Raw genomic sequence first — 12,360 nt, 5'->3', positions numbered from 1 at the left:
AGGAAATTGTGATTTTTTTTTGCTGTTTTTGTCTTCTTTTCAGCACTCACTTTTACCAGATTTCCTGAATATAAAGCACTTGGCATTATTGGTTCGATTATTTTCACCCTTTTTGTACTGTAAATATGCACCCACAGAGTTAGCAGTGTGGAATTGTACAGGCAATACTCCAATTACCCAGTTGGATGAGGAGAATTTCAGGGCACTGKTAATGTAAACAACGCTAAGGACGAATAAGGCAAAACCCAGCGTTGATGGAGACTGTTCTCTCAGCTCTAGCTGGGACTTCGCTGAAGTTCCCACCAAGGATGTGCTAGCAATCGAGGGCAGCAATAAAGGAGCTGAAAAAAAGAAGACATTACAGTAATCTCACCATTGCTCCGTCCTGCTTGAATTTACAAGGTGTAAATTAGTGCCACTAACTATTGTATTTGCCTAAGCTTCTATATAAAGAAAAATCCAGCCCCTCGGTTTTCTCTCAGATAGTGCATCCAAAATGCATGCTCTGAGAATGACCGGCCAATTTCTTAAAAAATTCTGAGCTAGCACATTTAGCTTAAGAGCCAAAAGTGAYGTGTAATAGTGTCGTCTTCCCTTTTGCACATTTTTGCCAACAGCAGGCACTCTCTCTGTKCATAAAATATGGTAAAGTTTCAAGCAGACTCTGAGTGTCAGTATTTTCCTTCCATAGGTCCATTATATTTATTAGCACCAAAAGAGTGATACATTGGAAGGGCTTCCCAGCTCTCTTACGTTGTGCTCACAATATAGCCCAAAACTGATGGGGATTTTGGGGTGGCTTCATTGCCTCAGTGACTTTCTGCTCAGTCTTGTTTGTTTGAGCTATCCTGATCCCTCAACCTCATAAAAAAACATTTCTGAGAAAGTATTTTGCTATTGGAGAATACARTGTTGTACTGGATGTCAGTTACGTTAAATTTTCCGGGGAGAGAAAGTCTCTGACCTCTGCAATGTTTCCCTGTCTGGACTTTCACATCACCCGCTCTAACCCAGCGTTGTGCCCAGGGCTGTGCCTAGTTCAGGAACAAAGATATGTTTGAACATTTCTGGGAAATACCACCTTAATTTCTTTGCCAAGTTCTGGAGAATCAGCCTTTCCTTGGTTACGAGAARTTGATTTTATTTTAAAGAATAGAAGAATTGTTCCTGATACCTTCTAGGCATTAGCAGGTGGATTATTGAGGCAAATAGGACATAACCATGCTAGCACCCAAACTCCAGGGGACTCTGTGCTTACCATATGCTGAGGATGTGCATAATGCAATATGCATATATATGCAATATATATGCAATATGAGGTATGCATAATGTTATGCACAGTAGCATAAACGTTTGTGATGAGATTTTACAGAAGTCTTTGCGCTCTCCTTTCTTTCTAAGTGTACATTTTCACCTGCATTTTCTGCAGCCAACTCCAAACCGAATTGGATGATGTCTTATAAACTGGTGGCCAAGGAGCTGGTGAGGTGGGGAGAGGGGAAGACAACGCTTGTGCAGGATTGTTGTTTTGGTCTGTTTTATTTTCATTGTGTAAAGGAAGAGGGCAAGAGGGRTGCAATGGGAAGCCAGTGAGCACCAACAGACAGCTACGGTGGAYAATTTATTTATTTATTTTATTCCTCATCCCTACAGAAACTATATGAAGCATAATTTTGGTGGTGGGAGACAGTAGGAGAGAGAGCGGTGGAAATGTTCTAAGACCTTTTACACGTTTCTTTCACAGTCTGACTGCCCCTACTCAGAAAAAGTCCCAAGTATTAAAATACCAATGGACATCATGGAGCAGGAACCTTTCCTAAGTGATAGCAAACCTGCCGACAGTGAGTAGAACTAACCGCTTGCATGCCTGCTTGACTCTGACTTGCAGTACCAAAAAAAAAAAAGAATATATATATATATCTGTCTATTGAGAGTGATTTTTTCTAAACCTTGCCTATTACTTTAATTTTTTTTTTCTTCTTTAATTTCCAGGCCTCTCTGTCGATTTTGGCTTTGTGTTTTTTTCCTTTGCTCTTTACAAAGCTTATGTTATTCTTTCTTGTGCCTCCAGCTTACATGCTTTTATCCAGCTATTAACAGGTCTCATGGTAACTCTCTCGCCGTCTCTCTTTAACCCTCAATGCACTCAGTCCGTTTCTGGCCTTTGCCATTTTTTGTTTTAACTCTGCTGACTGCCTGAATCTTTTTCCTCTGACCCTCATGTTCTGGATTTGCAGCATGTCTGAACTGCATCGCTGTCCATTACTGTTTGTTTCCTTAGGTTCCAAGCAATTGCAAAAATCAGCACTTTAAAAGAATAATTGTGTCATTGATCTGCATCACGCATTAAACTGACAAAGCAGTGATCATTTGACCATTAACAYGTTTCCCTTCTTAGGTGATTTGCTTTTGTGCTGTTCTGTTTCTTTTTACTTTCTTGTGCTATTACCCACCATTGATTATTATAATCTTCATTTTCAGCCATTTTCACTTTCTGCTGTTATTGTCTATTAAGTGAGGAATCAGGAAGAGCAGTTGATAAGCGTTYGTACATCTGCACTGACTTTTAAAAATACTATGAGCAACAGGTTGAATCCCAAAATATATATTCTGCTTTGTCGTAAGATGGGAAGGGAGAAATATGAACRACAGCATTAAATCAGCACTGCTGCGATGCCAGCAATAAGATTTCTAGGAGTAACGCTTTAAAATGCACATTTTTAGATCCATAAAGTATCATCTGTAATGAAGAGTTGGTACCAAAGTCCTCTGGCTTTCAGCAGCACTTAGGTGTATTTGTAAATCGTCAACATTGTATTGTGTTTTTAGATGAAAGAATACCTACAGATTCCCATTATAAAACAAAGCCAAAAAGAAAGAGTGGTTCCTTTTACTATTTATACCTTCTCTTTGTTTTGCTGGAGATAYAGAACACAACGGTGTTTTGCTGATGAGTGAAAAGAAAGGAGGTGAAATCCACCTTGAACAACCAAATAGGTCTTTCTTCTGTGAAAATGCTTGATATGCTAAACATAAATTACATCCTAAAGGTTGTTACACTGGATTTTATGATGAGAGGCACTGATTTCMGTATCGTTAAGGATGAAATAATTAAGGAAAAATTAATGCTTCTGCTACAAATCTGGGTAAATCATTGATCAATGTGCCAAACAGTAGCTTATTTGCATATTTGTACATTTTTACAATTGAGAAATTGATTTGCTCTCCTTTATTTAGAAAAAAGGCAAAAAAAAAAGTTTCAGGTCCTTGTAACTAGAAAGAGTAGCTGGAATCCATCAACACTGTGGTATTACTTAGGTGTAAAACTGTACTCTGAGATACAAAATACATTACCAATAATACTAGTAGCACTTAGTACTTGAGTATATTTTGCATGATCTGAGCGCTTCACAAACGCTTAATTCATCCTTCAACCAATAAGGCAGTGAAGTGGATACCAGCAGTTTCCCAAGCCAAATACAAAAATCATTTTTTGGTCCTTAGCTTTCCTTCTGCAATAGCAGGAGGAGGATTATTATGAGCAAAGTGTGTGTTTCGCCACGCAGAGTCAGGAAAGGAAGGTGATTACAGGCAACAAGCCCCCTATTTTCTCGCAAGGAGTTAGGATGCCATGGTGAGGAGCACAAGATAACCAAGGAGCTAGATGAGAAGTTATGTTATCTGTTTTTCAGGGTGGTGAAACAAGGCCAAGAAAGGGAGTAATTGGCCTGAGAGGGGATTTGGGAGTTTCCTGACCCCGGGTTGTCCACCCAGACCCCAACACGGGGTTCCCAAGGCCCTTTTGGCAGGTAGCTCTGAGCACTGCTGGGGGGCCCGGGCTGGTCTGCAGCTGGCTTTGAGGTGGCTCGTGGCTTCCTGCGCCCCAGACGGAGAGCCCTTGGGCAGGCTTCAACGCCTACCTGCTAAATACAAAGGGAATTTTCAGGCCGTCTGTTTTTTTGTGCCCCATTTGTGCCAGCCAAGTAACAGCAACGATAGCTGAGCCACCACTTGTAGTTGTTTATCCCCACGTGTAGTTATATACCTGCCTGGGCAAAGCCCGCTTCTGAGTGCAGCTCACCAGGCAGTCTCTGGAAATGAGTCTTTGGTCGTATTGGCAGCTCAAGGCTTTTTATCTTGGAGGTCAGGTTTAAACTTAGCATTTTATCTGCAAGCTGTGAGATTCATRTGGCAGGAAGTCAGCCCTGAAAGGAGCTCCCAAATACATGGGGGTTTGCTGAGTGAACTAAGGCTGTGCTTGAGAAGCCATAAATGCTGCRTGAGATGACCAAAAAGACTTTCTTGTCTCCTCCCCAACAGGAGAAAAATCTCCAACATTCCTTGAACGCCATACGTCATGCTGAAAAAATTCCTTTTCTTCAGTCACACACCATGCCAAGGTAAGAACCTGCAAACTGCTACCTATAGCTATTCCTCAAAAAAAAAAAAAAGGGAGAAAATTACTGTTTTCTTTTGATCATGTAACAGGATATTGCAAAGACAAAGGAAATAATCTGTTTTCTCCTGTGTGGGGGGAATAATGGAGGAAATAATGAGTTTAAGCAGCAGCAAGGAAGTTGCAAGCAAACATTGCCAAGAGCAGTGAGAGCGCAGCTGGGGTGCAGACTGTTAGGACACCTTGGCCCCCAGCACCGGGGGTTAGATCCTTGGCTGAGAGGGCAATAGTCTTCTGCAGTGTTAAAGACACAGCTCCAGCTCCAGGTGTCAGAAAGTGTATCAAATTAAGCTCCAGGGATATAAGCAAATTATTTCAAGKGCAGCTTTATGAGTTTTGTCACAGCTGGATGTGAAGCACAACTCCTAGGTATTTGGAGGTCCTATATCGATGAAATCAGTGGTTTTCCCCCTGACATAAGTARTGTTTGGATCAACTCATTAAAATAACTTAATGTGAGATACAGGCTTCATGGTAAGTAAAGGTAGCTAAGAGCTGTGTATCACCACTATCCTGGGTCATGTATTTGGTATCCATAGGCTGCTGATTTTTGAACATTGAATTGTACTTGCATGTGCTAATGCAAAGAATTGATGCGGGATACTGGGAATCAAGGATTTGTTCCACTTCTAGATGCAGTGTTGTCTGTTGGATGACCCAGTAAGCAGTAGTATCTGCAGTTTTCCCTGTGTAAGCCAACTGCCACTCTGTTATRTATGTGTGTGTATATATATATATGATGCCATTATTCCTATGTRAATTGTAGATGTTTTCAGGAATTGATCACTCAGCAGTTGTACTGCATGRAGAGGAGCTGGGAGAAATCAGCCGGGTGTTGCAGAACACATTAAGCCTTGACAAAAGCATCAAGCCAGTCTGTGCATCTGTCTTTCTCTCTTTTTCTGTGCAGCCCTCCACGAACTCCAGTGAAAGTTGTGCCTCAAATTAGAATAGAGCTTGAGCCTGAAGACGGCGGTTATTTCTGGAGGAGCAAGGGAACAGAAACTACTTTGTAATTTGTCTGTCTGTTAAATCTTACGTGGATTTTTTTTTTTTTTGTCACTAGCCAAATATTACAAAATGCTCTTGGCTTCCCACCTGCATAGGTAAATGAGACATTCTGCACTTCTCCCTCTACCTGTGCCCCCTACAGATGTCTTTTTATTCATCCTCGCCCCGTTTTTCCACTCTGACCAAGACTTGTGTTTGCCTTCTCTGTCGCTTAGACATGCACGCATCTCTCTCATTTTCAAGCAGAGGGAAGAAGTATTAAGGATATAATATAATACCTRTGTGAAATGCCAGAGGAACTGGCATGACTTTAGTTGTGAATCAGTGTGTGTTTGTTTGTTTTTTGTCTGGCAGAACAAAATGACCTCCAGGCTAATTCAATGTCTTTATTACACTGCTCTGAGATGCTGGAAAGTGCTGCTAATACTAACTTGCTCTTAAGGCCTGTACTTGTAGTAACACAAGAAGGAAAACTAAAAGGTACTTCACTCCCAGCACAGACAAACTATTGCCATCGTTGTAGCATGTGTTATGAAATATCCCTTTCCTATGCAATTTTTTTTAAAAGAACACTTTAATGGACTTAATCTGTCAGGTACATTGAAGAGTGTTATTTTCCTAGATTGTTTTGTTTAAATTATGGGGGCCTAACCTACAACTTTTTTTTTGTCAATTTTTTTAACCTTTTTTTAATTACTGTAAAGAAAAATGAATTTTTCCTGCAGCAGGAAACATATAGTTTTGAGTAGTTCTACCTCTTATTTCTAGATGCCAGGCTTTCTGTAAAAAATGTATTGTACCATATATAATGTGATTTTTACAAAAGAAAAAACACACAATCTCCAGGATATGGCATAGGGCTGGATCAGTTTTATTAACACCTTTTACTCTAAACCATCTGTTTTACCCCTTTTTTAAAAATAAATAATCTAACTTTACTATGAAGGAGTCAAGACAGGACTTAACTCTCTTGTGGTGTGGGAAGAGTCTTAGATTTAATGATGACGACTGAAGCAGTGAGCGGTGGGCGATGTCGGGGCAGATTCTGACCGTTTGTTTTGTTGAGTTCCTGTGCAGTATTGTTAGAATTATGTCAATTAAAACATGCGTGCGCGTGTGTGTGTGCAGCAGCCCAGACACCCTCGGCATAGTTTGGACACAATGATGGAGCGATTAAGGAAAAGACGTTTTAAGATTACTTACAGGGAATTTTTTTTTTGGCCAGAGCCCTAAAGATTGACACCCTACATCAATCTTTGTGGATCCATGCTGTCCCAGATGYGGTTACCATCAGGTACAGAACTGACCCTAAATTTTTAGTGCCCAGCACACCCCTGGATAGTCTGATTCGTCAAGCCAAATTGACACGTCAAAAGYAAGCTGGCGTGCACGTGGTCACGCACAGGCTTTCTGCTTTAAACCCAGCAAGCAGATAGCCGGCAGCACGGCCATCAAGCGCCAGGGACAGGACAGGCCCCCTGCGAGGCCGCCAGCGCCGCCCCGGGGTGGGAGATGTTACAAAACGGCGCTCGCAGAAACTACTCGCTAATGCCTAGTACGTGGTTTAGCTTCGTTTTTGCTGGTGTAGCAAAACGACGAAGGATGAAAGCATAGCCTGTGGCCTTCAAGCCTGCCATTAAGACCCCAAAGTGCACGTTGCATTAGAGAAGCAGAATTTCATGGTGGTGCTGAGACCTGTTAGACCAGATTTTAGCATCTCCTCGCTGGTAGTCGCCTTGTGAACAGCCAGAGGTGCAGAGCGGTGGTCCTCTTCTTCTTCCAGATGTGCCGTAGGAGCACCTGGCAGGCTCGCTTTCGCTAGAGCGCTTCGCTTGCAGGAGGAGTTGGTATGGACCTGCTGGTGACAGCTTGGTCTTGGCAAGTGGCCGTTGCTTCTTGAAGGCGATGGTGGTGCGGTGGCGCCCGCGCAGCGCGCGCGCACGTTCCCCCGCGTGCTGTCGAGGCATCTAGACGCCTGCTCGGGCGCGAGTGTCGCTCGCTGCCCGTGAGCAAGCAGCGAAGGTGCCTGGCGGWTGCGAGGGGGAGGGAGGGAGGGAGAGGCAGCCTTTCCCCTGGGCTACCCGGGGAGATCGGCATCCCCCCGGCGCTGCCCAGACCTGCTCCCGGAAGGGTAAGGAGACGTGCGGAGCATCCCGAAAAGCAGCAAGGTCACGGTCGGCCCTCCGCTGCCGCGGGGCAGCTGCTCTGGGGAGCGCGGCGCTAGCTTGCATACGTAGAAAGCCGCTCTCRTTCCTCCGTCAGCACGAATCACTGGCTGCCAAAGGGGGCCGCGGGCTCGGGTGGCCTGTGCAGGGTACCTGGGGGCGACCAGGTTTTGCCTGTACCTTTTTAGAAGTCTGAATAACTGACTCGAGAAAGATCGAAATAGATAATTATAGCGAAAAAACATCCTACAAGAGCACGGACAGCAGAAGGCCCTGCTGCGCGGGTGCCCGAACCGCGGGGTACCGCACGCGCACGTATACGCACATGCCCGGCACGGCTTTTCACCCGCTGTTACCTGGTGATTAGTCTCCACAAAAATGAGGTCTTCCACTTTTGAACCATGTTAAATGTACTTGAAATGTATTGACTGCTGATCTGTTTCTGTTTCTTTTTTTCTTTCCTTTTTTTCCTGTTTTCATGGACTGAGCTGGGGCGCAGAGGGGAGCGTTGGTCGAGGGATGGGACAAAGATTTCTGCAGTTTTCCATGTAAAACATGGAGCTGTGGTGGCAGCAGCTGGAAATGTTCCATTTCCTGCTCCATGACAAAAGCACTTCACGGAAAGTTGGGTTCTCTGTTGTTGTTTCTTTTTTTAAAAAAAAAAAAAAAAAGAAAGAAAGAAAGGAGAAGCAGCAGCAAGCAAACAAGCCACAAAGCGCCGGAGCGCTGCTGGCACCACGAGGCAGGGGCGGCGAAACGTGGCCCTCTAAAGCCGGGCGCCAGGCTGAAGTCCCCACAGGGAGGGGTTCGCTGCACTTCGTAGGCTCTGTGGCGAGAACATAGACCCTTATTTTGATCCAGAATTGGGTATTTTGGGGGGCGGAGGCGGGGGGGAAGCGCGAGCCTGGGTTCCGGGGGCGCGTCAGGAGCGCCCGGTGCCCGCTGCTCTGCAGCGTGAGGAGTCTGCGCGGAGCCGAGCTGCTCGCGGCGGCTGCGGGCCGGGGAGGCAGCAGCCGCCGGCAGCTTTGTCCCAGCCCCGCCAGCCTCGGCCCTGGCAGCTCGGCCCCGTTTGTTTGTCATCGCGGCCGATACTTGTCTTCATTACTTTATTTTTATTTTGAATCAAGACGCACTTTCAGATACTTTTATTATTGTTGTTAATTCTCTTAAGCCTGTATTTGCTTTGGAGGAAAGAATAAAAACTTAGTATAAAATGAAGTGGATCAAGATGGTGGAACAAAACAGGAAAAAAAGCAGAAAACATTTCAATATATTAAAATGATTTTTTTCCAGTAATGTAAACCATGAAATTCCTTATAACGTCATAGTATTTTACAGTTTTATGAAGCTTTCTATTGTGACTTTTATGGAATCAAAAGATGAAGATGATGAGATATTTTAGCATTTATATTTTTCAAAATTAAATGTATACTGAAAATAAAGTAACTTTATGCATTTACTGGAGAGAGTATTCTTTTTTTTCTTCTTTTTTTTCGTCCTTCGTGCTGTTAGCTCGGTCCCGCGTGACTGGCTCCAGACTCCCGTGCCGCTGTCGCCCTTTCGGGGCTGAACCTGCTCCAGCGGGCAGCCGAGGGGGGCTGGAGGCCGCTGTCGGGGCGATGCGCCGGGGGCGGGTGCGTCGCCGGGGAGGGGGCTGCTGCACGGTCCAAACCCTGTAAGTTTTTGAGCGTTTTACCCCCGTTTTGTCGCTCGGCCCTGCGGCAGGAGCTGGGAAGGGCCCTGGGGCACGGGAGCRGGATGCCTCTGCGTCGCCAAGGGTGGCTCAAGGACCAGGGAGGCRTTTGGGCAGCTGGCTGCAGGCTCCGTTCAGCCGGGCCACGGGACCCCCGAGCTTTGGGTGATGCCCCCTGCAGAGGGGGCAGAAGTGGGGCAGGGCTTGGAGGGCGCCAGGAGGCGCTGAGCGGCGGCGCTGGGCAGCRTCTCCTGCCGCGCTCCAGCGACTGCCAGGTACGTGGGTCCAAAGTGCTGCCACGCAAAGCCCCCACGTTGGCCACAGGAGAGGAGGGGGTCTTTAAAACACATGCATCTATTTTAAATTAACTCCTGAGTGAGGAATATGGGCCACATCTTGGTGTAACGATGATGCGTGGACAAGCTGCGAGTCTCCAAATCCTTTTCCGCTTAGCTGCTGCTGCCACGTCCCRTGGCTGGTAATCTCGGATTATACAGCAGCGAGTTCTCCACACTAAATAAAGCAACGCCAAAAATCATTTCTGGTCCCATGTCTGCCTAGCTTTAACGACGTGAAAAGGGTCTTGGGCCTGTGGCTCATCGCTGTATGGTAGCTATGTAACGGTGGGGAAACAGGAGTACCGTGGTGGGGGGAGGATTCGTTCCTTGCGGCTGCCAAAAGCCAGCACAAAAGCTATGTCCTGAGTACCACTACGCTCTGATTCCCTCCATTGGATGCTGCGGTCCACCTTCGGCCARTAACACGGAGAAAGTCAGCAAAGGCTTCTTATTTTTCTTTAACTGGTTGTCCCAGGCAAGCTGCACGCAAGACGAGGTGCAAAATGCGTGGGCTGCTTTCCTGAGGGTTGCAGTGGGTCTGGAGCGAAGCGGGACGAGCTGGAGGCCGCTGCTCGTGGGTTCATCTGCGGACGTTTGCAGCGTTAGAGCAGCGGGCCGCCTCGCCCGGCAAGAGCAAACTCCAGCCTTAATTGTGGGGGAAACCKGTCATTAGGAGAGCAAACAGCGGGGCGCAGGGAGCCGATAAAACCGATGCCTTTTTGCCTACAAACTACTTAATGCTTTTATGGAGCTAATCTTGGTAATTGATTTTAAAAACAAACAAAAGGTTCCCTAGCCTGAGCSTGCCCTGCTAAGCCTGGCCTCCAAGCCAACGCTGATGACTAAGTTTAATCCACTAAAGCAGGAGCCTGCACACCGGGGGCCGGACCTTGAGCTGGGCGGCGGGAATGGTGCCACCAGCCGCTCCGATGACTAATGCGCAGCAGCAAACTGGGCAAGGCCTATCTGTCTGTCTGTCTGTCTRTCTATCTATCTATCTAAATGTAGAGGAAACCCCACCACGCCGCGTCAGGTAACTAACGGTTGCAGGCTCTCTTCTCCGCAGGAGCCTGCGCTTTGCTCGGGTGGGCCGCGCTCTTCCGAAAGGTACATTTTGAGTAGCTGTCCTTTTGTACCGCTCTGGGACGTGCGGTCCCAAACGGGCCTTGCCCTCCCTCTTCCAGGCCTTTGCATGGACACGAACTTGCTCGCTTCCTCCTAGCGGTGCCCAGCGCCCTGCAGGTGCCCCGGGGGCTGCCCAGCGCYGTCGCGCTTCGGGGGAAGCTGACGCCCCATCAGAAAACCGCGGGCCACCGCGCCTGSTGGTTTTGTGCAGCTTGTGCASCAGCCTGACTGCTCACCGATGCTGTCAGGGGCCTTGACTCTGGCTAAACTTGCCCTTTTCTTTTTTTTTTTTTTTAACTTCTTTTCTACTTTCTTTTTTTTTTTGGCGAGTGACGTTGATGGAGCAGGGCTGTGTCCAGGCTGGCTGGCAGGAAGCGCTGGACACGCCAGCGTTGCACAGGCAGTCGCGTGTCCCTGGACTCACCACTTCTTATCGCCCCCCTCCCACGCTCCCCCCGCGGGTTCAGGATATTAGTAACGTTATTCCTACCGTGACCGTGCGCTTTGAACGAGCTACTGTTCAATTATTTCTGCAAGAGCCCTGCAATTAGTGGAGATTGCCCTTTTACAGCGTCAGGTTGCTTATCGAGCAAGGGAGCAGCTTGAAATTTTGCACAACGTGTCACCTGTATTCCTTCCGCCTGCCCTCGCCTACTTGTTTATTTTGGCATCAGGAAGTTTTATAGCTACGGTCGTGACGGCACGAATAAACCCGCGCGGGCTGGGCGGCTCGTTGCCGGGCAGACGGGTGCGCGAGAAGGCCCCCGGGTGGAGACCGTGTCCATCACGGCCGGCACTGAGCCGTGGACCAGCGGTGAACCGACCCCTCTCCTCTGTAAGGGACGGGGTCAGCAGCGGCGCGGGGCGCCGGGCACGTGGGCAGCAGGATCTCGGCGCCGCGGCACCAGCCTCGACTGAAACAAARCAAAGCGATGGAGAGTGGAAAATGACAGTGTTTTCTGCCCCCCCCCCTTGGCAGTGAGGAGAACACTAGTATCTCAGGGGTATTTTGCTCGCCAAGTAAATAGTCCAAGGTTGCATAAACTCTGAGGAGGGATTCTTTTTTTATTTTTTTATTTTTTTTGAGGAAGGCGAAGCTGCCAGCAGTCCCTGTGCTGTTACTGAATGTCCTGGCCATCCCCTAGTTTCTCAGAAGTCGACCGGTTTTAATAAAGACTTTTTTTTTTTGGGGGGGGGGTATTTATTTTATTTTCCTTTTCCCTTAAAAGAACAAGCCAGCGTCAGCCCTGTTTGCTTGCGTACCGGCAGCCAGACCTGCCCGATCCCCCGGCAGCGAGCGGGCCGGAGGCGTAGCCGTCATGGGGGCAATATCAAATGTCCAATAGCCCCGGATAAACCAGCGGGTAACAGGGGCCGTGCGTGACTACGCAGCACCGGCAGCGTGTTGGGACGAGGCGCCCGGGGTCCGGTGCAACGCGGCTCACGCGGTGGCGTCCCGGGGTCGCACTGGTTGCTCCTTTTGGAAGGAAGTTCCTCGAGCTTTCTTCTACCGGGTGGGAGAAATGATGATGCCTCTTAATTAAAGATGTTTCCCGCTCTGCCCTGGCTCCA

At 47.3% G+C, this 12,360-nt stretch overlaps 1 protein-coding gene across 1 annotated transcript in view; it reads left to right on the top strand.

Annotated features, from left to right (window-relative positions):
* Positions 1 to 5,454, top strand: part of SLC4A4 (solute carrier family 4 member 4) — a 166,814-nt gene extending 161,360 nt beyond the window's left edge. The window contains exons 23-25 of the mRNA XM_085304108.1: positions 1,745 to 1,841; positions 4,321 to 4,400; positions 5,367 to 5,454. Of these exons, the coding sequence (XP_085160234.1) occupies positions 1,745 to 1,841; positions 4,321 to 4,364 (141 nt within the window). The 3' untranslated portion in view covers positions 4,365 to 4,400; positions 5,367 to 5,454. The remainder of the gene's footprint in view (positions 1 to 1,744; positions 1,842 to 4,320; positions 4,401 to 5,366) is intronic.
* Positions 5,455 to 12,360: the final 6,906 nt, after the last annotated feature.

Source organism: Rhea americana, unplaced genomic scaffold (assembly GCF_003343005.1).
Source record: "Rhea americana isolate MKP2758 unplaced genomic scaffold, rheAme1 scaffold_203, whole genome shotgun sequence".
Classification (NCBI taxonomy): Eukaryota; Metazoa; Chordata; class Aves; order Rheiformes; family Rheidae; genus Rhea; species Rhea americana.
The sequence above is the reverse complement of the archived record's forward strand: the minus strand, read 5'-3'. Positions and strand labels throughout refer to the sequence as shown.